We start from the raw sequence: 27,797 nt of genomic DNA, 5'->3' as shown, positions 1-27,797 counted from the left end.
TTGTCTCTTCACTTGAGCTAGGAGACCAAAACCTGTTCCAGCATGAAGATGCCCCTGCACAAATCCAGCTCCATGAAGATCTGCTTAACATGGGTTGGAGTGGAAGATCTCCTGCAATAGAGCTCCGCCATCAAGCTTATTGAGCTTTTGGAATGAACTGGAGCTGCACCTCAGGCTTCCTCATTTGAAATCTCCACAGGCGCCCTCCAAAATCTAGAGTGGAAGTGGAATGGGGACTAAATATGGAATAGGATGTTCAAAAAGCACATAATTTTACAGTCAGGTGTTCCTAAACCTTTGTCCATATAGTGTATTTAGCTGTAAATCACAAATCACACAACAAACGTTGTTCTGCTTCACTTTGTGTAAATACACCGCAATTTCACGATCCGTAAGCAGTGGGTTTCTTTTGACCGTGTAAAACATTCCGCCTGATGTGTCTTAACTCATTCTTTGTGTTTGCAACAGCCAACGTCTTCAGGAATCCCGGGCACATCTGTGCTGATCTCGGATTGTTCTGGAGACCAGTCTGGACAAGCTGCTGAATGAGAGCCCTGAGCCGAGAGAGCAGCTGATTAAGTGCTGGTTCAGGCTGACAGAGGCTCGTACACGTGGAAGTGAATCCCTTTAGAGCAGGTGATCTTCATCACGGCTCCGTTGAGGCTCTCGTCTGTTATAAGGCGCATCATTCCCTCTGCGATCAGAGATGGCCTAGAACACACACACACACACACACACACACACACACACACACACACACACACACACACACAGGATAAGTTCATTACAGTGATCATCAAATTACAGTACGTTTATGGCATTTGTCAGACGTCTTTATCCAGAGCGACTTATTTAAGCCTTGACTAAGGGCCTTGCAGCTTGGCAGTGTTGGGATTTGAACTCGTGACCTTTAAATCAGATTTCCAACTTCTTAAGCACTGAGCTTCCGCTTCCATATGTAAGTGTATGCGGTATTGGAGAATATAAAATTTCAAATGTTTCATTTGGGACGTTTCTCCATCATGGAATCACAGGTAAACAATAAAACCCACGAATGTGCCAACAAAGAGGAATTTTTTTTGTAAAAAATTATATATAAAAAAGTTAAATATTTTAACCATGAACTTGCATTAAAATGTCAATTAAAAAAAGAGAGACAAAAAAATTCTTCCTGAGATGATTTGAGAAATTGGACAAATAAAAACGTGCATTATGCCAAAGGAATATAACAATAAATCAATCAACCAATCAATCAATAAAAAAAACCAACCAAATAAATTAATAAATAAATGGAACTCCCACATTCATAAAAAAATGTTTTTTTAAAAATGTTTTAAATAAATAAATTTGGTTAAAAGAAATGCACAATATGTAATCATTACAAATAAATAAATAAAGAAAGAAAGAAAGAAAGAAAGAAAGAAAGAAAGAAAGAAAGAAAGAAAGAAAAAAAAGACTGTTCCATCTGTTCCACAAGACCTGCTGTTTTAGAGATGCTTGGACCAATCAGAAATGGTCTTTTAGACACCAGTTAGTCACTCAGGAATTGTCCATTGTTCCTGTTAACTTCAACTACTGACATTTAAAAAAAATCCCAGGAATATCACACTTTTCTATAGATCTACTTGACCTCATGTCAAAGTGAAATCTGTACATATTATAAATTTGCTGATGAGCCTCAATAAAAGAGAATGAGTCTGTAATTTAACGGTTTTAGGACCCAGCCTTGAGGAACTCCTTTATAATCACAAGCTCAAAGAAATCACTCCAGACCAGAGTGATCCAAAACCAGATCAAATCACCAGGCTGCCATCTGACCAACATTATCAGTCATCAGTCTACAGAACAGGTTTCTGCCCTGTAGGTCACTTTATCCCCACTTGAGGCACTCTTTACCCTATTTTAATGAAATACTAGTACTTCAGTGTTTTGCTGTTTCTTGTACAGTACGTAGGCAGTCGAACGGCACTTTAGCACAAGCAGCTGAAAATTGTTTTCTTAAAAGTGTTTCTTAAAGACATTAAACCTGAAAGATTTGCAGTGAGATCTCGCTGATGATGGATAAACATTACAATGAGTGCACAATTAAGAAGGCGTTTAGTTTCCTGGCGAGTGACTGCTTTATTATCGCCGTATCCCAATGAGTCACTAAGCATTGTTAAAAACAAGTTCCTTTGACAGAAACAAGAGCAGTCGCATTAAGATAATGGCAAATGTTCTGCTCAAGCGTGAACATGACGTACTGCTGGAGGAATGCATGTACCATACTTTGTGTATGAAAGACAGCAGAACTACTGAACTGTACATCCCAGGTAATTGATTTCCACTTCAAGATCTTTTGATCTTTATAGACATCTCTGTGAGTTTAACTTCTGACACTGCAGGCAACCTTCAACATTTCTTCACACAATCTGGCAATATGACATGGTCATGTCCATTTTTTTTCCATTACAATTCTAGTCAAATTCGTTTTTAGCTACACTGGGTTCTCAGGTACTTCTTCAGTTCTTCGTCATCCCAAGATTGGTCTTCTGCAACTCAATCCTGGAAGATCTACCTATGATGATGAGATGTTTGACCTCTCAAATTGATCGGGAATGAAGCACGTCTATAAAACCAAACCTTTCAGCACTTTTCTCACTATGCTCCACTGATCCTTCCATCCTCTACCACTGCTCCTCTGTTCCTTCCTTCCTTTACCACTGCTCCACTGATCCTTTCATCCCCTACCAGTGCTCCACTGATCCTTCCTTCCTTTACCACTGCTGCACTGATCCTTCCATCCTCTACCACTGCTCCACTGATCCTTCCATCCTCTACCACTGGACCACTGATCCTTCCATCCTCTTCCACTGCTCCACTGATCCCTCCATCCTCCACCACTCCTCCACTGATCTCTCCATTTTCCACCACTGCATTACTCATTACTCCATCTCCACCACTCTTCCACTAATCCCTCTATCTTCTAGCACTGATCCTCCCATTTTCCACCACTGCTCCACTGATCCCTCCATCTTCTACCACTCTTCCACTGGTCCCTTCATCCTCTAGCACCACCCTACTGATCCCCCCAACCCCTATCACACCTCCACTGATCCCTCCTTCCTCCACCACTGTTTCAATGATCCCTTCATTCTCCACCAGTGCATCACTTATCCCTCCATCTCCACCACTCTTCCACTGATCTCTCTAGTAATTTATAAATTGAAATGTGGACAGTTTTGCATCATTAAATGAAACACATTCTGCAAATTATTCAAATACTCACTTTAAAACCCCGAACTTGTCCATCTTCTGCTTTAAATCGTCTTTGTATTTAATGAATTTGCCCATGGTTTCTTCACGCTCGACGCTAAGGAGGAGCTGCGTGTCCACGAAGGCTGGACACAGGACATTAATCCTCACTCCGTAGTTGCAATGCTCCGATGCGTCCTGCCCACAATGACAAAAAAGTTCAGTCTGAGTGCACACATAGCACAAACAGTGAGTCAACATTCTGGATCTGTGATCAGTGTGTGTGTGTGTGTGTGTGTGTGTGTGTGTGTAATAAATCACAGTGGCTTGGAGCATTTCCCAACTTGAAGGACTCATTTTTCAACTTGGTGACTTGTCCAACATTTCTCACTAGCCTTCAACATATTACTCTTATCATGCAATTTGTTGGCCAATAGTTACAGATATGGTGGGGAGTTACAGATATGGTGGAGAGTTACAGATATGGTGGAGAGTTACAGATATGGTGGGGAGTTACAGATATGGTGGGGAGTTACAGATGTGGTGGGGAGTTACAGATATGGTGGGGAGTTACAGATGTGGTGGGGAGTTACAGATATGGTGGGGAGTTACAGATGTGGTGGAGAGTTACAGATGTGGTGGGGAGTTACAGATATGGTGTCAAGTTACAGATATGGTGGGGAGTTACAGATATGGTGTTAAGTTACAGATATGGTGGGAAGTCATAGATATGGTGTTAAGTTACAGATATGGTGGAGAGTTACAGATATGCTAAAAAGTTACAGATATGGTAAAAAGTTACAGATATGGTGGAGAGTTACAGATATTGTGAAGAGTTTGAGATAATGTAATGATATTCAGATTAGTGTCAAGTTACAGATATAGTGGAGAGTTACAGATATGGTGGGAAGTCATAGATATGGTGGGGAGTTACAGATAATGTAATGATATCCGGATATGGTGTCAAGTTACAGATAAAATGAAAAGTTACATATATGGTGGAGAGTAAAGTAAAAGTAATGCATAAAAAACAATTGCATAAAGACATAAAAAACACAGCACTTGGATAGCAACATCCTGGTGAGTGATTACATTTGGTGGCTGGGAAAACGATGGTGAACAGCCGCATACACCTACATCTTGGCCAGTGGACTTCTCTTCAGGCCCGGCTCAGAAAACGAGGAACGGCTGCATCAAACAAGTGGCCACTTGCAGGACTAGAGCAGGGGGAGGGGGACACGAAAAGTGGAATTTCTACGACTCGGCCTAATGAATCGAGTAAACAATGAACGTGGGAGTGAACTGTATCAAATCTGGTGGTGTCTGGGCTTTTAAACAACATAAAATAATGAAAAATTGCAATGCAACACTATATAATAATTTCATTAGCCAGCAAAGTAGCAATGATAAAGCTAGCAATCATAAAACTAGCAATCAGAAATACTTTGCTATATATTTTAGGCTTGAAATTATTGCACCAAATAAGCTGTGTCTTATATGGCATCAGATCGCTATCATTTCTGCATTTTCTCCTTAAGTCCACATCATTCCTTACTCCCCCAAGGACCTAATTTAGCACATTTGCCCAAATATGGTAACGGAGCGAACCCTAAAATGGTTCCCTCAGACGAACCCTGGATTCCCTCAGTAAGGAAATAGCTCAAATCAACAAGGGCGTGATAAAAGATTTCGCTGATATACGACCCTATAGTTCATCATCTAGCTGATTTATGTTAACAATTGGTATGTAGATTCTATTCCAGGCTCTGTATGAGGGTCAGGATGCTGAGCAAGCGAAAGTGCTAGATTCACTCACCGCCAGGGATCTGGAGAAGCCGATCACGCCGTGTTTGGTGGCCGTGTAGACCGGCTGATAAGGGGAATGAAGGAATGCTGTAGGAAACAAACAACACTTGGTCAAAACATGGTCATTTAATCCTTCCAGCCTTAAACACGGGTAAACAATTTACACACGACACAGAAAAAAACACAGCAGGAGCAGATTCTGTGACATGTGACGGTTGTTCTGATGTCGAAAAATTATCCATTATATTAGAAGTAATGTGATGAAGTGGAGTAAAATATTGTTGACAAACGATTGCCATTTTTCCTCGAATAAGAATTTAAAAAGAAAATATAAACCCTGCCCCGTATCTGAATCCGTACTCACTGACACTGGAGACTCCTTCCGTAAACTCTACACACGTTAGCATGTTAAGATTATGTAAAGACTAGCAATAATTTCCTGTGTAAGTCGTTACTATAGAAACTAAAGGTCGACTGATAAGGGATACTTAGATTGGATTATATTTGCTGATAACCGATTATATATAACACTCGACGTGAAATAGTGCTGAACTTCATATAAAAAAACAACAACAACAAAAAAACAGTACTGAATCATGAAAATGTGCTAAAGGTAATAAATATGAAAATATTCATTAATAAATAGAATTATATGATGAATAAATTATAAATAACATATAATATAGCGCTATAATATAGCGTCTTACGTGTAAAAACAAACAAACAAATTTGCCTCTAGGGTCCGCTATTGTAATGACAGCGGACCGAAAGACGGAAAAACTATCGGTATGGATTTTTGCCGATAGCTGACAGTTCCAGCAATTAACGTCCGGTGCCGATTAATATCCAAAACCGATGAATTGGTTGACCTCAAATAGAAACGACGACACCTATTGAACCAATTTGTCGCATCGCATCGCTTCCTACGCATCGATCGATATATTGAATGTTCTTGCACTAATTCAGTCTTCCAGGATCAATGAAAAAGCAGCACCCACAGCATCACTGTGTCACCATTCCCAAAGTCGTCATGGAAAAAAAAAAAAAAACTGGAGCAAATTTTTTCTTTTCATCCGTCAGTTTTAAAGCAGCGCATTAAAAATTCCCTCCAGCAGCCGAGCGCTCAAACAAAAAGCCATGCTCCAGGACTAAAAATTGGCCAAGGATCATTTCCTGCACTAAATAAATCTTCAGGCTCAGCACCACTTTTTCTTTATAGACACACACGGAACCTCTTCATGCTCTTTTTCTTTCTACGCACTAATAAATTTCAGATGTTTGTCGGCTCTGTTTAGTTTTTTGTCTCTGCTATCACGCCGCATTTGTGTTCTTAATCCGTCGCCTCGAACCTCGAGGCTCTGACATGATAAACAACTTTACGACCGGCACCAAGCCTTCAATTACCGAGACGAAGACATGCAAAGGCAGCGTTTACAATTAAAGAGCTTCCTGTGGGTTCTAGATGAGTGAATGCAAACACGCTGTTGACAAGACTAATCCTTGCCGGGACAATGGGAGCCTCTGTTTTCATGTGTTTTCCCCGCAAAAGGTCATATGACTACAAACTCTGCATCAGGATGTGATAAAGAGGTAAGTATGGAATGAGGTAATGCCACAGAGACGTGTTGCAGAGATGACAGCTGTTGCTGTAAGTGCAGAAATATCACACCGGAAAGGTTGTGCTTCCAAAGTAAATACTGCAGCTTCCAGCTGATCAGAATCAAATTTTTAGACAGACCATGGTGTGTGTTTAAATACATATATATACAGTCCCAAAAAGCACTTTCAAACTGTCAAAAGTATAAAAACACCTAATCTTGCAGACGCATGCAGAACTGGACAGTGGATGACTTCGAGAAAGTTCTGTGAAGGCCATTTTTGGCTCTAACAGAAGAGAGAGAAGATTTGATCAGACTCCCTCACCCCCACAGTCAAACATGGAGGTGGAAGCGAAATGGTTTTGGACCAGGGAAGTTTAAAGACTTATTCCGGAAAGTGAAAAGAACCATTCCAAACTTCAACACGATGAGATTCCGTCTGGACTGCGGCTCATTGGAACCGACTTCACCGTACAAGACGATGAGCCGAAGCGTACGTCCAAGTTCTTTAAGCGTTATTTAGAGAGTCGTCTGGAGTGATATCTATAATAGAATGACCTCCCAGTCACTGCACCTAAATCCTATTGAACTGCTCTTTATTTATTTATTTATTTTATTTATTTATTTAATTATTTAATAGCGGCGGTGCTCATTGACCAACGGTACAATACTGTAAATAAGCTAGTGTTAGCCTCAATGGCTAATTTTTATTTGTTTCGCCATGCCAGATTTTAAAAAGGCAAAAACACAGTAAGTTATCACACATACAATAACATTACAAATGACAAATGACTTTTAACCATTTCTTCAATTTATTGGATAAACTGGATCCCAAAGTCAGAAAGAAATCTCCAACTATTGAGGAACCCCCTTGGCAAGTTTTACAAGAGGCATGGCAAAGTATTTCAGCTGAATGTTTGGAGAAATGATCTGTCCACCTCCTAAACAAGGCCCTTAACCCCTCCACTGCTGTAAATGTAGTGCTATTATTGGACAGTGGAAGGGTTTAGGAACATGTGGAAGACCGAGGGGAACACTATGTACAGTCACAGTACAGGGATAACCGAATGCTGAGGTGCTGGAATGAAAAGTCACCTACATTCTGCTAATTCCATAGCTGAAGAGTTCCAAAGATCCTCTGGCAATTAATAATTCATATCAGCACAAGAACTGTGTTGCAGAAAAACTGCATGCAGAAAGTGGAAGGACAGCAGGTATTATATATATATATATATACATACATACAGGTAGTTCATAAGTTATGATGGTTCAACTTCAGATTTTTTTCTCTTAAAATACTGATAGTGATACAGCAAATGTGGAAGCATTCATGTGGTATGAAACATTGGGATGCCGCCAGGATGTACGCATCTCCCACCTTTACCCTCATCAGCGGTTGAGTTCAGTTGTCTCGTGGTAGAGCGTGTATTTATTTTGGTATACATATATGTGTATACATATGGGATATTCTGATTATGTATGCATTCAAACACACACACACACACACACACACACACACACACACACACACACACACACACACACACACACACAAAACCTAATCAGTACTTTTGGCCCGGACTTGTTCTTCTATCTGCTCGATCTTCATGTACTTGTTTGTTTAGGTTTTCCAGGAAGTCTTATTCTTCCTAGAACAGTATTCAGTAGACCAGGTGACGCTTTAATTGCATGCAATTATTGTGACATGTATTGGGCGGATACAACTGCAACTTTCACATGTTTTGCTTTGTAAACGATCTACCCATTTTCCCACTTTATCTAAGATTATAATACACGATTATGCTTATGCACCCTTTATTTTTCGGTATATAAGAATAAAGCCATTCCAAAAAAATATACATGTACAAAGCAAATTTGAAGGACCGTCCGAATCACTAACAACTACAACTCCGCCCTCAAACGTTAAGCCACGCCTCCATTGCCGTGTTTCGGCTTCAAAATTAAACCAAATTCGTCCGTTTCTATTCTGACCGTTGGGTCATATGGCACCAGAACTGAGACGATTTAATGTGTGTGATGATCTAGGGATGAGATTTGTGATAATTAGCTGTATTTTAAGCAAACCTTCAGCAGGAATGTAAGTCAGGAATGTGGTGGATCCTGATGAACATGCTAAGAAAAATTAACCTGTAATTTCCAAAATAGCGATTTTTCGATGTTTTGTTATAAGTTTAAAAGTTATTGCACCCCATCGATCGGAAAAAAAAAGAATACTGCAATGAATCTCAATGGATTTAAGGCTGTTTATAAGGAAATGGTTCCAGTCATAAAATAATTAAATAAATAGATAAAAAAACAACCAAAAAAATAAATATCTAGGGGCAATCTATCTAGCATGTGTTAAGAGTTGGATAGAAACTGGAGCAGATGTTGATGCTTCTAAATTCTATAATTGTATATAATGTATATATATAATAGGGGTGTAATGGTACACGCATTCGTCTTGAATTTTTTTGGTACAGGGCTTTTTGTTCGGTGCATATTTGTACTAAATGCAATTTTTACGATTGGAATATAGTTATAGTACAATCTGTGTTCCTGAGGGAACACAGATTGTACTATAACTATATTCCAATCCCTGACCGGGAACCATCCCCAGCCACTCTCAGTGCCGGTCCCAAGCCCGGATAAATTGGGGAGGGTTGCGTTAGGAAGGGCATCCAGCGTAAAAACATGTGCCAAATCAAACGTGCGGAGGATCCGCTGTGGCGACCCCTAACGGGAGAAGCCGAAATAAAGTTTTATCTGTACTTTCTACTTCTAACATTTTCAAACCAGACTCGTTACTTTAGTTTCAATCTATTTAGTGGTGATCAATATTTCAGCCCATCAACATATTTCTTGTTATTGCGAGGCTTTTTTAATCCACTGGTGTATCATTTCCTGTCTCTCACACACCGGAGATGTAGACGAGTTTATGAAGCTCACAACGACCAGGCAGAAGGCAGTAAGAAGTCTGGGGGTTAACGTGGATGAGACAGAGGGAGTCAGTGATGTAAACATGACTGAGAACAGAGACGTTCCTGATCATCATCTTTTCTCTGCTTGTGTTCTACATGGTGGTTGTTCAGCCTGGATACATTCATTGGGTTACAAAATTCTTTTGTATGAATTTATTAATATGACGTGAGGTCCAATTACCAGCGTGACACTAAAACAGTAGTAGTAGTAATGACTACTTTTATTTAAACAGTTTAATTTGTGCCAATTTAATTTTTTTTATTATTGTTATATATAGAATTTTTTTATATAAAAAAATATTTTAGAGATTATTTAACAAAGCAGCCATTTTATTAAACATTGTTTTAAAAAATGTAAACTGTTAATGTTCACAAATGTAAAATCTACGTACTGTGAATTTTGTGTAGGTTACACCCCTAAAATATATAGAGTGTGTGTGTATATATATATATATATATATATATATATATATATATATATATATATATATATATACACACATACGGATCTTCTTTCAGGCAATCATCCATCTCCATACCCCCCTGTCCTCTATAACAACTACCTGCATGTTTTCCCTCACAAATCACTTCTGCCACTTTTCTCCACTCTTCTCACATTATTTTAGTCAGCAACTTGTCTTTTGAAAATCATTTCAACCATATTAGAAAAACAGCCTTGTTCTTCTTCTTCTTTCGAAATATTGCTAAGCTAAGAAACATGCTGTTTATATCTGATGCAGAGAAGCTCGTCCATGCGTTCATGACCTCTTAATGCATTACTAGGTGGATGTCCTGCATCATTAATAAACGAGCTACAGTTTGTTCAGAATGCAGCAGTCAGAGTTCTCACAAGGTGGAGAAGATATGATCATATAACCCCAGTCTCCTCATCCTTACACTGCCTACCTGTCACGTTTTGAATCGCCTACAAACTACTGCTACTTACCTACAAAACACAAAATGGTTAATCTCCCATGTATCTCTCCAGTCTTTTAACACGCTACATTACATCACGCTCCTTGAGGTCTCAAAACTCCGGACTTCTAGTAGTTCCTAGAATAGCAAAGTCCACTAAAGGAGGTAGATCTTTCTCACATTTAGCTCCTAAACTCTGGAATAGTCTTCCTGACAGGGTTTGGGGCTCAGACACACTCACCCAGTTTAAGTGCAGATTAAAGACGTACCTTTTAAGTGAGTTCTACACATAACACACATCACATATCATAACCTTGTGCTCCAGAACATCTAATTTCTCTCCACTGATTCTCTCTCTTTACCCATTCCGGGGCTTCCTGAGGTTGCTCAAGCCCCAGTCATGTCCCACCTCCTGAAGATTATGGACCTTTAAAGAAGTAGATGCCGAACTCGCAAACATCCCAAACCATCTAGGGATGTACCAGTGCCAATTGGACCCAACCTCATGTGGAGTTTGGACATTGGACCTCTTTGAGTGTTTAAAGTTTCTGGCATGGAGGAGCTGGTGTTGGATCTGTGATTATCTCAGGTGTTGATCTATTTTATGACCTGCTCAGTACGTCATGGTTCCACAACGTCAAATGACTGTAATTCATCTTATCTCTTAAATTCTTTAAAGCTGCTTTGGGAGAATGTCCATTGTGAACTGACTTCCTCATACAATACCACAGCTCCTCTCTCCACCCTGTCGTATGCTTTCTCTAAATCCACAAACACACAATGCAACTCCTTCTGACCTTCTCTATACTTCTCCATCAACATCCTCAAAGCAAATAATGTGTCTGTGGTGCTCTTCCTCGGCATCTAACCATACTGCTGCTCACAGATGGTCACCTCTTCTCTCAGCCTGGCTTCCACTACTCTTTCCCATAACTTCATGGTGTGACTGATCGACTTAATCCCCCTGTAGTTACTGCAGGTCTGCACATCTCCTTTATTTTAAAAGATCAGTACCAGCACACTTCTTCTCCATTCCTCAGGCATCCTCTCACCATCCAAAATCTTGTTGAACAATCTGGTTAAAAACTCCACTGCATCTCTCCTAAACATCTCCACGCTTCTGGTCATCTGGTCCAACCGACTTTTCACCCTCCTAATCGCTGCTCTCACTTCCTCTTTACTAATCCTATCTACATCCTGTTTTACCATCTCCACATCATCCAACCTTCTCTCTCTCTCATTGTCCTCGTTCATCAGCTGCTCAAAATACTCCCTCCATCCTCTCAACACACTCTCCTCACTAGTCAACACATTTCCATCTCCATCCTTTATTGCTCTAACTTGCAGCACATCCTTCCCAGCTCGGTTCCTCTGCCTGACCAATCGGTACAAATCCTTTTCTCCTTCCTTAGTGTCCAACTTCTCCTACAGCCTTTTCCTTGGCTTTCGCCACATCCCTCTTCACCTGCTGCTGCATCTCCTTGTAATCCTGTCTTCTTTTTTTTTTTATCTCTCTGCCAATCCCAATTTATATTATTTAACCTGTAGCTCAGTGGTTAAGTCGTTAGACTCTGGACTGGAAGGTCACAGGATCAAATCCCAGCACTACCAAGCTGCTGCTGTTGGGCCCTGGAGCAAGGCCTTTAACTGCTCAGATGTAAATTGCTTTGGATACGGGTGTCTGCCAAATGCAGTAAACATAATGTTCTATTTTTATAGCTGTAACATATTTCTTTACGAAAATGAACACCACGGAGCTTAAAGAGTCTCAATGCTGAATGCAAGACAGTAAATCAGATTTATTCATTGAGTTCGAACTGTACAGTAGTCTGACCTGAATAAATTCCTCATTAGACAAGCCGTCATAACATAGCCTTGGTGCATGGAGCAGTGTGTGTGTGTGTGGGTGGGTGTGGGTGTGGGAGTTGGGGTGTTGTGCGCACGTGGGGTGTTTGTAAAAACTGAAACAGATCCGGGTACTTTGCCTATCACCGACTCTCATCACAAGACTCTCTTTAGCCCATGAGCAGTATTACTCTCAGCCATCTGAAGACCATATGCTCGTGTTTGAACGTGCCTCAAGCGTGTTTAGAGGGAATGTCATGTTTTGTTTAACCGAGTCTAGTTCCTCTGCTCGAGCAAAAAAAAAAAAAGAACAGGCTAATGTTAACACTGACAGAATGCATGGTTTTGATGCTTAGCTACAGTATTCCCAGCAGTAAAGTATTCCCAGCACTTTCTCCACATTTTATCTTACAGTCTCATTCCAAAATGGATTAAAATAATTATTTTCCCCAAAATTCTACAAACAAAACCCCATAATGACAATGTGAAAGACGTTTGTTTGAAATCTTTGAAAATTATATAAAAAAAACAACAGCAACAAAAAAAAAATCACGTACATAAATATTCACAGCTTTTGTTCAATACTTTGTTAAAACTCATTTGGCACCAATTACAGCCTCAATCTTTTGAGTTTGATGCTACAAGCTTGACACCTATTTTTGGCAGTTTGTCCCATTCTTCTTTGCAGAACTTCTCAAGCTCCATCAGGTTGGATGGGGAGTGTCAGTGCACAGCCATTTTTAGATTTCTCCAAGATGTTCAATCAGGTTCATGTCTGGGCTCTGGCTGGGCCTCTCAAAGACATTCACAGAGTCATCCTTTCTTTGTCTTTGTCCCACCGGCCTAGTCTGAGGTCCAGAGCGCTCTGGAGCTGGTTTTCATCAAGGATGTCTATGTATAGTGCTACATTTATCTTTCCCTCGATCCTGACCAGTCTTCCGGTTCCTGCCACTAAAAAACATTCCAACGTCATGCTCATGCCACCACCATGCGTCACTGTAGAGATGGCCAGGTTTCCTCCAGACATGACGTTTGGCATTCAGGCCAAAGAGTTCAATCTTTATCTCTCATGGTCTGAGTGTCCTTCAGGTGCCTTTTACTCCAGGGGGGCTGTCAAGTGCCTTTTACTGAGAAGTGGCTCCCGTCTGGGCCCTCTACCATACAGGCCTGATTGGTGGAGTGCTGCAGAGATGATTGTTCTTCTGGTCCTGGTGGTTCCAAACCTCTTCTATTTATGGATGATGGAGGCCATTGTGCTCATTGGGACATTCAATGCTGCAGAAATCTTTCTGTTTCCTTCCCCAGATCTGTGCTTCGATATAATTCTTACTCTGAGGTCTACAGACAATTCCTTGGACTTCATGGCTTGGTTTGTGCTCTGACATGTACTGTTAACTGTGGGACCTCATATAGATCAGGTGTGTGACTTTCCTAATTATGTTCAATTAACTGAATTTACCACAGGTGGACTCCAATCAAGTTGTAGAAACATCTCAAGGAAGATCAGTGGAAACAGGATACACCTGAGCACAATGTTGAGTGTCATGGCAACAGCTGTGAATATTTATGTACATGTGATATTTAAGTTTTTTTCTATTTAATACATTTGCAAACATTTCTAACAAACTTCTTCCACGTTGTCATTATGGGTTATTGTTTGTAGAATTCAGAGTTAAATAATAAATATTTTCCAGTTTGGAATAAAACTGTAACATAACAAAATGTGGATAAAGTGAAGCTGTAAAAACTTTCCAGATGCACTGTATGTTAATGATCTATATCCATATACTCTATGGACAAAAGTATTAGGAAACCTGTCAAATGTAAATCTTTCACAAACTGTTACCACAAACTTAAAGGCACAAAAATGTTAAGGATGTTTTTGATACCATTAAGTTTTCCCTTCTCTTAAACTAGTAGACCCAAACGTGCTCTACAAGGATCTGTTTTAAATGGTTCTGCAAGAGTGCTCCAACTCTCTTGAACACCTTTGGGATGAATATCGACACTGACCGCACCCCAGGACTCCTCACCTCACCTACATCAATTCCAGACTTTACTAACACACTTGAGCACAAATCTTGACAAAGTCTATTGGAACATCTTTCCGGAAAAGTTGAGGTTATAATAGGAGCAAATGGGGACTAAAGGTGGAATGGGATGTGTGTATATGAGTGTCTGAATTAAACACGTCACAAACAGAAACACATCCCAAAGTGTCCCTCAATCGCAAACTTTTGCTATTGTTGAAAAGCATGACACACATTTCAGCTCACGCTGCCCGGATCTCATTTTGTTCGTCACATTTCGTTTTCTTGACTCGGTTAAAGAGGAGTACTCCTTTCAGAAAACCCACTTATGCAATCTGTTTGATTTGCTTTCATTCCTCTCCATGCTGTGACGATTGTGACGACTCAGTTTACATAGCACAATCTGTTATTTGACCTTGGAACATTCAGCGTTGTGACAGAAAGCAGCTGTAAGGACTTACGTGGGCTGAAATGAAATAGAGAATTAGGTTTAAACTACTCCTGAAGTTCCTTAAAGGGGTTAATTTGATAAATGTTTAAATCTTCCATGGTCAGGTCACAATCCGTTTTACTGTGAATAAAACAGTTTATTAGGACCTCTGTAGAAAAGTTTTTAAAACTTAGGTAGTGATGTCACAACATTGGACCAATCACACCCAGTATGCAAATCATTACAGCAACTCAATGTTATAACTGGTAGCTTTGAAGCCATTGACTAAATAGTGTAATAAACAATAAACTTTTTCCTTTTAAATGGTAAACAAAGATGCATGGAAGTGTAGAAGGTTAGTTAGACTGTGACCTTCATGATCCTGAAACCCATGGAAAGAAAAGTGCATAATAGTGGACTGAGACTGTCGAAGGCTTTAATTCGTAAGTTATGAAAATACCCATTTGCTCCAATTTTTATTAGAGATTGATTCAGCCATTAGGGTGTTACTGATGCAGGTCAGGTGAGGAGGCCTAGGGTGCAGTGCAGGGTTAAAACTCAATAACAGGGGATCTTCCACTTCAACACATGTAAAGTATATCTTCATGGAGCTAGCTTAATGCACAGGGGCATTGTCATGCTGGAACAGGTTTTGTCTCCTTGTTCACAATAGGAGAAAGTTTCTCAAATTTTGTGTTACAGTTTGGAGAAGAACTGCATCTGGCTGGAAAAGTTGGGTGTTCCAATACCTTTGGGACTCAGCGTAATCATGCTCCCATTAATAATGATTAGAGGAAAAGGAAAAGAAGACGAGTGAAATGAAGAGAATCAGCTTATTCAATGCTGCTGTTTATCTACAGTGTGAAAGACCTGCAGCTGTTAGCACTTGGACAGATGAGAAACGCTGAGGAAACAGCCAGGGCTCCAACACACACACACACACACACACACACACACACACACACACACACACACACACACACACTCAAACACACACTGTAGTTCAGGCTTTGCCTGCATTCCAGGACCCTTGAACCTACATGGAGCTTCTCCAGCTAAAACTCAGCAAGCCAGAGGATTAGGAGCAGAACGCAAATTCATCACTCATCAGCTTTTAAAACTTCTACTCCTACTCTTACTACTACTATCAAACACACACACACACACACACACACACACACACACACACACGTATTATTGAGACATATTTGTCTATTACCCAGGAATGTTTAATATCCATCAACAGCACTGTTACAAACAACTGTCTCCTGTTTGCATTTTAATGAATCATTTTGTTCATGAATTAGTTTTTTTGCACCAAGAAAAAAGGTGTAGAATGCAAAAGGGAAAACCTCTGCCCTTTAAATCCCACCCTTGAAGTTCTCGTGAACTGTGTAGCAATGTTTAGTCATTTTCGCTTTGTTATTCCTGTAAGAAATCTGTTGCGTCATTGCTGGCAAAAAAAAAGTACATACACCTACATTCATTGATTCTTAGCTCAGAAGAAAAATATGTCATTTCACTGTTTGCTTTTTCTGCAGTGATGTTTGATACATTGATATGAAATTCAGCAGAAAAGCAACAGGAGATGTTGTGTGTCCCAAATTAACCTTAACAGTGACAGACAGTAAATTCGGTGTCATTTGGTGTCACCCTGATGAGGAAGGGATCCCTGTTGGGTCTGGTTACTTTCAAGGTTTCTTCCTCATACCATTGAAAGAGTTTTTCAATGCTACAGTTGCCACTGGTTTGCTCTTTGGACAAATATCCAGCCATGATGATTCATTTGATTAGCAAAAAGAGTTCCAGCATCAAGCAGTGCTTAGCATCTATACTTTGTAGTTTGTAACATTAGCATGTTTGATTTGAACAGCTAGCATGGCTGTAGCCTATACTGTAACACGCCTGTACGCGAAAGTACGCCTGAAAGATTGTTAGCAAACATCCTGCTACTTATAGGACAGATTAGCTTCTTTCTTTCCTAACAACAGAGTCTCACAGAGTTTAGGGTTTAAAGCTTTCACTTCAGAAGTTGTTTTTTGTTTCTGACTCAAGTTCTGCTGAAATAAAAAACTGCTTGATTTTAATTATTTTCTCAACTGGAGGCCTAAAGGAGAAGGTTGGACTTGGAGTCGGTGAGTCAGTATCTGAGATGAGAGGGAAAAATAGCTGGAGAGATGGAAAAAAGATAAGAGCTGCAGTTCAAGAAAGTGTAAAAAAAAATACTGTATAGAGTGAAAAAGGAGTTCAGCGGAACGGAAACTTTTTTATATCGTCTCTTTCTCTGTGAAACAGTGCCTGCTAAAAATAGCATCACTTTTGGATGAGCTGTTCATCATTTCTGCAGCAGCCTCGAATCGGTCATGTGGTTGTTTCGGTTACGGTTTCAGGTCGAGGCAAAGTCAAGTGGCTTTTACAGTCGGTTTAACCACATACAGTACAGTACAGAGTGAAACGACACAACGTTCTTCCAGGTCCAAGGTGCTCCATAAATCAGCATAACACAAGATTAGGCAAAAACTAAACTAACAACGAGGCTACATATAGTGTACGTGCAACCTTTAGTGCTGATAACACAACACAATGAGACAGTAAACACAGCGACAGTGCAGCATGCAGCAGTACAGCAAATGTGTATTAGTGCAAATAGATTGTCCCTATAATAATAAATACTGTACATGTAAACATTAGTTGTTTAGCAGCAGTTATATGTTCTTTTGAGAGTGTCTGTGTGTGTTAGTCCCTTTTTACTGCTACCATAACATTGATAGGATGTTATTTAGTGAGGACTCAGGACTAGGAGAAGCCATGGATCAGTGGTGGATGAAATACGTTGTTAAAGCATAAACACAATCAGTTAAAGTGTCTCTTTAAACTTCCTCTTGAGTAAAAATACAAAAGTATTTGCCTTCAAATGCACTTAAGTGTCCAAAGAACTATGATTTATTATGGCTCTAACAACAACAACAATGTTTAACTGTAATAAATAGATATTCGGTGCAACCCAGATGAGGATGGGTTTCCTTTTGAGTCTGGTTCCTCTTAAGGTTTCTTCCTTATTTATCTCAGGAAGTTTTTCCTTCGCCACAGTCGCCACTGACTCACTCATTAGGGGACAAACTTACACTTATAAAGAAAATCTTACAGATTTTTTTATTAGCGCATTATCCGTGTAAAGCTGCTTTCAGACAATGTCCAATGTTAAAAGCGCTATAGAAATAAAAACATATTGAATTGAATAATGTTTCTATTATCATTTTTGTCACAAGACTTTTTCAACTCAGTTTATGTGAAAAAAGACTCTAATGTGACTCTCAGCACACTGATCTATTAATAGAATTATATTAATGAACCAAAAACCTTCTTTTCAACTACTTAAAAAAAAAAAACACACAAATGTTGAGGCGAGTTTGAGTCTTGAGTTTCCTCATCATTTTAGTAACTGAGTATTCTAACGATTATTCCATCAATTAATTGGATAAAATGTCCTTTTTTTATTAAACAGCAATACTAAATATACGAGAGAAAATAAGACGGGTTTCTTAAAACGAACTAGTAATGTGATTCCTTTTTAGAAAAATTTACATTTTTATTGCTGAAATTGCAATCTGTGAAAACTAAACCCATTTAATTGCCAAATTACATAAAATGCAAATACAAATATATAATTAAGAAAATCAAACGTACTATTTTAAATAAAAATAAAAAAATCTTTTTTAATGAATTTTTTTTTATGCAATTACATTTTTTTTTTCTCGCAATTGTGTCTTTAATCACAAAAAATAAAGTTGCAATTCCAAAATCTGTCAAAATTAAGAAATAGAGTCAGAATTGCAAGAAAAAAACTTAAAACTTAAAACTTAAATAAAGTCTTATCTGTACATTGTGAGTTTAGCGGGTGGTGCGTCAGTAATAATGGTCCGTTGGGAAACACAGTGCTCTGTGTGTAGTGAAATTGACTAAACGAATAGATATTTTTGTATTTGAACTACTCGAGTTACTTGAGGAATCATTTCAGCCCTATGTGTTATTTTTTAAAATTTAATTTAATTCAATTCAAGTTTATATCTATAGCACTTTTCACAATGGACGTTGTTTCAAAACAGCTTTACAGAATGTAAGAATTACAGAACAAAAAATTGTAAATAAGTGAACTCCATGTATTTATTCCTGATGATGAAGCCTGGGGTGAATGTGGAAAGAAAAAACTCTCTTAGATGCTTTGAGAACGAAACCTTGAGAGGAACCTAATTAAAAAGGGGAACCCATCCTCCTCTGGGTGACACCAAGAGTGTGTTTACAAATCATTTAAACATTACGCTGGAGATTAAGAGATATCCTAATCATTAAAGTGTGTGATTATGGTTAATGTTATACTGTATATACCGTAAGTTAAACCATATGCTAAAATTCTCCATGTTTCACTCTGTATGGAACTGGAACTGGATGTTACTATGGTTACAGGAGTGCAGAAGTAGGGCATTGTTTTTTTTCTTCAAGCCAATCACAATCCAGCATTTACATTGACCAGATGTTAGAATGAAAATGATGTTAGTCAGACACAGGTTTTTTTTTTTTATGCTAGGTAATATATATATATATATATATGTAGTAAAAAAAATTGCATGAATTAAATTACCTCTTGTGAGAGCACTTCTTTTTGCACCTCCAGCATTCAGGAAATCTTTTCAGATTATTTTATTTGCTTTGACTTTACTATACACTAATGATAATAATAATAATAATAATAATAATAATAATAATAATAAAATAAATTAGCATTTTCTCCATGTCAGCTTTTGCACTCCATAACAAACTCCCATGTCTGTCCATATTAGGACCGAAAGCTGGGTTTTATTTGTTTAGGCGTCACCGCGAAAAGCAAACACACATCCGATACGCAGAAACAAAAGTGTAAAGTCAACACCTTTGTTTTCCTCCAGTGGGAAACGTTTGCCCTGATCGCCTGTCGCTATGCTTTGCGCCGATGCCTGACGAGCCTGAGGGAAAAGTTCTTGTGTTTTTTTTTAAAGTTTGAACAATCATTTTTTCACAAGTGAGTAAAGCTATGGAAGTAAAGTCTAGTGAAAATATTTTCTTATGAAAAGGGTTGTTCTAAAATGATTAATATTAATTAAAGAGCCTGTCAGCGCACTACAGCGTTCACAAACCCACTTCTTTATTTACACATAAAAAGAGTCATAAAAAGCATTTTACAGCATGTCGTTCTCTGCATGAATGTGTATGTGACTAATAAAATTGGATTTGATTTGATAATCAACAGCGGGAGGATGTTACCTGCCATGGACGAGACGTTGATGATGACCCCTCCTTCCTTGCCATACTCCTTGCTCATGTGGTCCAGAGCTAAATATGTGCCTTTAATAACAGACGTCTGGAAAAAAAAAATAATAATAAAATGCACACATATTTACATTAATATTAAACAGGAAATACACTTTTATTCAATGTCTATTCAATTCATTTTTATTTGTAAAACGCTTTCAACAATGGACATGGTCTTCAAGTTCAATTGGTGGAAAAATGTCATGCGCTTTGCAAAAACATGCAATACCATTGTTTACCACCAGGTTTGCAGTAACAATTTGGAGAAGAACCACAAGAAAAAGTCGGGTGTCCCAATGTGTACTTGTGTACTTTACATTCTTCTTTAAACAATTACCACAAAGTTGGAACCACATGACTGTATATAATAACTTCCTGCACTATTCACCGAAAGTCCAAAAAGTAGAAGAACATGAGATTCCTGCATAGAGCCCTGGGATGAACTAGAACTGGAGTGTTAACTCGCCTAACAATCAGTGCCTGATCTTAATGCTCTTGCATTTGAATAAACACAAATCCTAACATCCACGCCCCAACATCCGATAGAAATTAATTCCAGAAGTCCAAAGTGGAACGATTTTTTTCAACAGGAAAGATGGGATGAATCTAAAACAGGCTGTTCAACAAGCACATGTGAGTGTGACGATCATAAAACTGCTCTTATTAAAAAATATGAATCAGCACCATGTGACCAATCGGAATTGAGTTTTACTTAGTTGACTTGTTAGAGCTGTTTTGAACGGCTGCCTAAGACATCATCAGAAGACGTCTGTGCGAAAACGAGACTTCATGTGAGGACATGCCAGAAAAACGATATCAGGATTATGTAAGGATAAAAGCCTTGAGGGTGTACTGATGGAGAATACATGATATACTCAAAGACATATGACCTACATCATAGCTATTACCCGAGTTCTCCTTTTCAAAAATAAACAATTATAACATTTCTGTTTATAGTAATTAGATTTTAACACTGGAGACTCCTACAAGAAATAAATAAACATCTAGCTTCAGAAATTGTCTATAAAAGCATGATATTGTTGACACAGAGACGTCCACGTCTCATCCTGTCAGAGGTGATGTTCTACATAACTATTTAAGAGCGATGACACAAACACATGTAACCGATGTAATCTGAACGTGGCTACATGGGCGTGTTATGTTTGCTATGTGATTGTATCTCATCTTCTAGATAGCAGGTGCCAGTGTTTGTGCCCTAAAGCAGTGTCTGTGTGTGTGTGTGTGTGTGTGATCACTCCAGCGCTGTGTAAACTATGAATCAGTCCAAATCCCAATCAGTCCAAAGAGTGTGTCCTCACCAGGTTCACCTCGATGGTCTTCTCCCAGTTCTTCTCGTTGTTGATTCCGGCATTGTTGATGACGATGTCCAGCCTTCCAAAGCGCTCCACCGTGCCCCTGAACGCCTCTGAAGCAAAAAAATATCGATTATTAGTAAGAAGAAGAAAGAAATGTGACAGAAAACAATTATATCAGGAGTCATAGCACCATTGTGAGAAGGTGAGATAAAGTTACTGGTTGCTTTCAGGAATTTAAAAACAATTGTATTATTTTATAGTAATGAAGTTTTATATAAAACAATATTTTTTACAATAGGATGTGATATTTTATTGAATTTTTCTTAAAGTAAAATGGAATTCAAAATTGATCAGGCATAAATTAAACTAAAATGAACAATAAAAAAAACCCATTTAAATGCTAAATAATAATAATAATAATAATAATAATAATAATAATAATAATAATAAAACACAAATCCATAGTACATCTTTAAATATTTTTAAGTGTGTTAATTGACCTATTTTAATTTTTATATTTTAGTATATATATATATATATAGAGAGAGAGAGAGAGAGAGAGAGAGAGAGAGAGAGAGAGAGAGAGAGAGAGAGAGAGAGAGAGAGAGAGAGAGAGAGAGAGAGAGAGAGAGAGAGAGAGAGAGAGAGAGAGAGAGAGAGAGAGAGAGAGAGAGAGAGAGAGAGAGAGAGAGAGAGAGAGAGAGAGGGGGAGAGAGAGAGAGAGAGAGAGAGGGAGAGAGAGAGAGAGAGAGAGTGCGCAGCTTGTATACAGTACAGATTAAATGTCCTCTAAAAAATAACAACATACAGCCATTATTTTCTAAATAACTGGCAACAAAAGTGAGTAGAAAAGTGAACATGTCAAAAGTGGGAATATTTTATGTGAGCACATTGTTTTCTCGCACTGCCTTCATCCTCCTGGGGATGGAATTAACCAGAGCTGCACAGGTTGTTGCTGGGATCCTCTTCCACTCCTCCATAATGACATCACGGAGCAGCTGGATGTTATACACATGACGCTTCTTTACCTTCTGCTTGAGGATTCCCGCAGGTGCTCAATAGGATTCAGGTCTGGAGACATATTTGGCAACTCCATCATCTTCACCTTCAACTTCCTCAGGAAGGCATTTTTCATCTTGTCTAGGGTCGTTATTATTTTGGAAAACTACCGCTCATCCCAGTTTCTGAAGTGAGGGCATCATGTTCTGCTTCAGAATCTCACAGTACATGTTGAAATCCATGTTTTCATTAATGAACCGCAGCTTCTCAGTAACAGCAGCACTCATGCAGCCCCAGACCATGATGTTTCCACCACCATGCTTGACTGTAGGCAAAACACGGTTTTCTTGGTTCTCCTCACCAGGGCGTCGCCACACATGCTGAACACCATCTGAGCCAAACAAGTTTATCTTAGTCTCAACAGACACAGGACATGGTTCCAGTAATTCATGCTCTTGCACAGGTCATCTTCAGCAAACTGCTTGTTTGTTTTTTTTGTGCAACAGCTTCAGAAGAGGCTCCTTCTGGGACGACGGCCTGCAAAACCGACTTGTTGCAGTGTGGATCTTCTGCTTCTGCAACCTCTAAAGCAATGCTGCAGCACTCATGTATCTGTTTTATGAAGTAGCTTCTGCACATAGCACGAGGACTCAGTAACTCAGTTTCAGGGTGATACTGATCTTCGTAAAGCCTCGGCATCATTGTGGAGAGCAACAATTGTTATTCTCAAATCCTCAGAGAGTCTTTACCATGAGGTCCATGTAGAACATCCAGTGGTCAGTATGAGAGAATTGGACTCGAAGCACCAAATTTGAACTGCTCTAATACACCATACACAAATTTGTCTGGTTCTGTCAAGCAGACAAAAACATGAACATGATAAATAGGACACGTGACTTTGCCTGGTTACACAACATACAGCTGTTATCACTGAGGGTTGAGCTGTACTCACTTTTGTTGCCAGATATTTTGACAGTAATGGCTGTATGTTGAGTTATTTTTAGAGGACAGTAAATCTGCACTGCTATAAAAGCTGCATATTAATCATTAATGACCCTTCACACCCTGGACACAACATCTTTCAGCTCCTCCCTTCTGGCAGGCGCTACAGAACTTTGTTCTGCACAGAACTGTCAGTCATCACATTCATTCAGTCATCACATTATCTGTATGTGTTGCACACACTATTGCTTCTATATACTATTGCTGCTATATACTGTACAAAGTTTTATAGTAAACTCTCTCATCATACCTGGCACACAATACTGTCATTTGCACTACCATGCACTCCCACACTTTATGTACATTACTGGTCTGTATCCCTATTTATTACCCACACTGTCTATACTGTCTCATATTGTCTGTATTGTCTGTATTGTCTTGTATAGTCTGTTTTTGTCTTGTCGTGTCTGTTTTGTCATGTATAGGTTTTATTTATGAGAGTAACAAACAGCTGGAACCAAATTCCTTGTGTGTGTCAACACACTTGGCCAATAAACCTGATTCTGATTCTGATTCTGATTCTGATATTGACTTCTCTAAAATATATCCAAGTTTCACTTCTATAGTATTGACCCTTGAAAAGATATATAATTATATATATATATATATATATATATATATATATATATATATATATATATATATATATACACATACACTAAAACACACACACACACACGTAAATTGTACTAAAATACTATTATGAAGATACAATTTTTCAATCTAGCGACGGCAATGGAGATACAACATATTGTACAAATATTGACATTCTCTCGTGGCATCGTGCTTTTAGTGCGATACGCTGGGATTCTGCCAGGATGTTCGCATCTCCCGCGTTGTAATATGCCTTTCTTTCGTTAGAGATCGACAGAGTTCAGTTGTCTTGGTGTTAGAATGCATATTTTTATCTGTGTTTTTGGTGTTTCAAAGCCCAACTGTCTCTCTTCTTCTTATCGGCATCGCCAGACATTGAAACAGAGCGCGTCCCGCTCTGCCCCCCCCACTCCCGTTCCACATACATATAATCAGTAAAGTTTATACATCAGTGTAAATTGCTCTGTTTAGCTAAATTATATACTGTAATTTGTTAAATAATTAACAAATAATAGTATATTACCACAAACTGATCGCCATTCTTTAAAACTCCTAATTTATATTATATTTATATAATACATATAACTATGTATACTTTTGTATGTATATATATATATATATATATATAAAATAGGAATATTTGTACTTCAGTGCAAGTTTATACCCAAAAACACACAGACAAGATTTATTTTCATTTCGGTGTTTACATTTACAGCATTTTGGCAGACGCCCTTATCTGAAGTAACAACCACAGTGAGTCCAGCGTTATCTAGCCTTACGCGGGACATGAGTTCTAGGCTTTCACTTGATACGACTCGAACGGGTCGCTGACGATCTTGACCAAACGGAATGTGTAATGGATCAAACTGGTGTAACAACAATCCAGTCACCAGTCCATGGTGACATCAGAGTGGGCAAACAGGAAGTGCCGGAAGCTGTAGTACCCAAAGAAACTGACTTCAAGAAGATGAGGCGAGTCTGAAATACTCCCTGTATGTGTTCTGTAAGAACAACTAAGAAAGAGTGTCTCAAAAAGAAAAAAGAAAAAGTAGAGAAAGCATGGGCAGAAAATTTTTCAGAGAGTTCAACATTTCAGCCGACAGAAATGTTTGTGTTGTCTCTAGGGGGCTATTTGGCAACTTGACACCAGAGGAAGTGTGGGGGAAATTCTGCCTTCGCAGCCCCTGGGTCACCAAGTGTGCACTCCAGGGTTATTAACATTCTTTCACATCTGAGGTCCCAAAACATAAGTAATGGAAGAGATGCTAGAATATATACACACACACACACACACACACACACACATATATATATATATATATATATATATATATATATATATATATATAAATAAATAAATAAACATAGATTATGTTTACCATTGTTTCCTTTAAGTTGTAATAGTATGCTATATGTGTACATAGAGTACAGGGAAGTACAATGGGTTCTAGTTGCCTAATTTAATTTACACACACACACAAACACACAGACGCACACGCACACACACGCACGCACACGCACACAAACGCACACACACAAACAAACACAGGCTCTCTAGGGGTTGAGAAAGTATGATATAGTTACTTCATTTACATACACACATATACACACAGAACTGAAATAGAAAGTGAATTTGAGTGAAGGTAATCTCACAAACAACCCACACACACACACACACACACACACACACACACACACTGAAAGAGAGAGAGAGAGAGAGAGAGAGAGAGAGAGAGAGAGAGACGGTGTTCACAATTGTTCCAGTATTACAGCAATCCTTTTTTGCCTCCTATGTCCACAGATGTTCGCTTCTATTGTCTAACTATTACAACGTACCCTAGCGTGTGTTACAACCCTCCTAGTGGGGGGAACATCATGTACAGTATTTGACTCTTCAGATACTGAGCCTGGTATTGAGATATGCCCTGCGAAGCTTTGAACTGGTGTCATCTTACACACACACACACACACACACACACACATGCTCGGTCTGCCTTATTTGAGAAGTCCCAAATCCTTACTACAACACCACGAACAGACCTTACACACACACACACACACACACACACACACACACACACACACACACACACACAGAGACAAAGTAAGGGATCTCAGGATGTCTTGACGTCTCCTATCTTTCTTATGCAACCAACAGAGAACATTCCAGGGGTTTGGCCCGAGGTGCTCTGGAGGTCGACAATGCAAGCTGGTTGTGTTTGTAACAATCACACCTTGTTAAAGTGAACAGGTGAGTAAAGGGGATTTCATGAATGCATACACCTTAAAACACACAAACACTCTCACACACTCACGCACATAAATATGTCGGTAAAAAAAAGAGAAAAAAATTGAATATTGAATGTATTGAAGGTTGAAGTTACCTTGCAGCTTTCCTCCATCCGTGACGTCACACTGGATGAAGATACAGTTGTCTTGTCCATACTGCTCATCCAACTCTTTCTTACACTCCTCTCCGACCGACTGGTTCAGGTCTACCAGAGCAACCTGGAGGACACACACGCACACACACGCACACACACGCACACGCACACACACGCACACGCACGCACAGAGAATAAAGCAAATCTAATAAGAGACAGACAGAGAGAAAGAAAGAGAGAAAGGAAGGAGAGAGAGAAAAGGAAGGAATGAACTTAATGAAGGTGTTAGAACCTTAGCATGGTTCTCCAGCAGGCTCTCGACTGCAGCTCTCCCGATCCCCTGCGCTCCGCCGGTCACCAGCGCCACTCTACCGAGAAGCGCCATTTACCGCCGCGGACTCCCAGCGCCGCCGCGCCGCCGCTTTAAGTAGCTGCCGGAACCCGATTCGTGAATCGATTCTCTACAAGGAATCGGCTCCTTTTTTTCACCTAGTTTGCATGTTTCGAATAGATTCCCGTAGAAGTGACTCGATTCCTGAGAGTCGACTCTCAAAAAAACAACAAAAAACACACACAAAAACCCCCAGCAGTGACAGAGGAACTTCTACTGCGGCAGGTGGTATGCCATACAGGTTAAATTATGCACGAGAGGTAAACAACAATCACAAACATACATACAAACAAACAAACCACTGTTAGTTTGAGGTTAGGTAATGGATGGCGGTATGCCTGGAATATAATTTTTTTTTCTTTCAGAAAATAATAAAAGATTCTAATAATTTTTTCCTCTGCAGCAGAGGAAGCTCTTGGTTTTCCTTTCCTGTGATGCTCCCTGTTTCATCATAATGTTTGATGGTTTTTGAGGAAGGCACCTGTGAATACATACGATCCTTAAAGGAATTATAGACTGTCTTTTTACTTTTCCTTAAATGTTGTAGCAGCACTAATAAAGCTATTAAATCTGGACTCACCCTTTCCCTGCAAAAAAACAACTGATGCACGTTAAAAAAGGCACACCTGTGTGTGTGTGTGTGTGTGTGTGTGTGTGTGTGTATATATATATATATATATATATATATATATATATATATATATATATATATATATATATTTATACACATCTATACCTATATCAGCAAATAAAACCCAAGAATCACAAATCTTCTAATCAGCTGACAGTCACTTGATCCAATGGGTTCAATAATTTTCATCAGATTTGCTAATTTTACAAATGTACAAATCATATAATAAATATTAGAAAATGGAAGCTGAAATTCTGATCTTTCATTTTAATCTTTATCTCTAACTTCAGCACAT

At 39.0% G+C, this 27,797-nt stretch overlaps 1 protein-coding gene across 1 annotated transcript; it reads right to left on the bottom strand.

Annotated features, from left to right (window-relative positions):
• Positions 1-459: 459 nt before the first annotated feature.
• Positions 460-26,931, bottom strand: hpgd (15-hydroxyprostaglandin dehydrogenase). The gene is made up of 7 exons (XM_046872424.1): positions 26,773-26,931; positions 26,481-26,604; positions 21,505-21,611; positions 20,138-20,234; positions 5,051-5,127; positions 3,269-3,432; positions 460-711 (listed from the first exon to the last, which is right to left on the bottom strand). Exons 1-7 carry the CDS (start codon positions 26,863-26,865, stop codon positions 588-590), a joined length of 786 nt encoding a protein of 261 aa, XP_046728380.1. The 5' UTR covers positions 26,866-26,931; the 3' UTR covers positions 460-587.
• Positions 26,932-27,797: the final 866 nt, after the last annotated feature.

The sequence above is a fragment of the Silurus meridionalis genome, chromosome 2 (assembly GCF_014805685.1).
Source record: "Silurus meridionalis isolate SWU-2019-XX chromosome 2, ASM1480568v1, whole genome shotgun sequence".
NCBI classification, from domain to species: domain Eukaryota; kingdom Metazoa; phylum Chordata; class Actinopteri; order Siluriformes; family Siluridae; genus Silurus; species Silurus meridionalis.
This window is presented reverse-complemented; position numbering and strand designations above follow the sequence as displayed.

Bases quoted from the DNA above. Each gene is read 5' to 3' on its own strand.
- hpgd (XM_046872424.1), bottom strand. From the start codon at position 26,865: ATGGCGCTTCTCGGTAGAGTGGCGCTGGTGACCGGCGGAGCGCAGGGG. The intron at 26,605-26,772 runs GTTCTAACACCT...TGTGTCCTCCAG, and splicing joins TGCTGGAGAACCATGCTAAG to GTTGCTCTGGTAGACCTGAA. The intron at 3,433-5,050 runs GTGAGTGAATCT...CATTGTGGGCAG, and splicing joins GCTTCTCCAGATCCCTGGCG to GACGCATCGGAGCATTGCAA.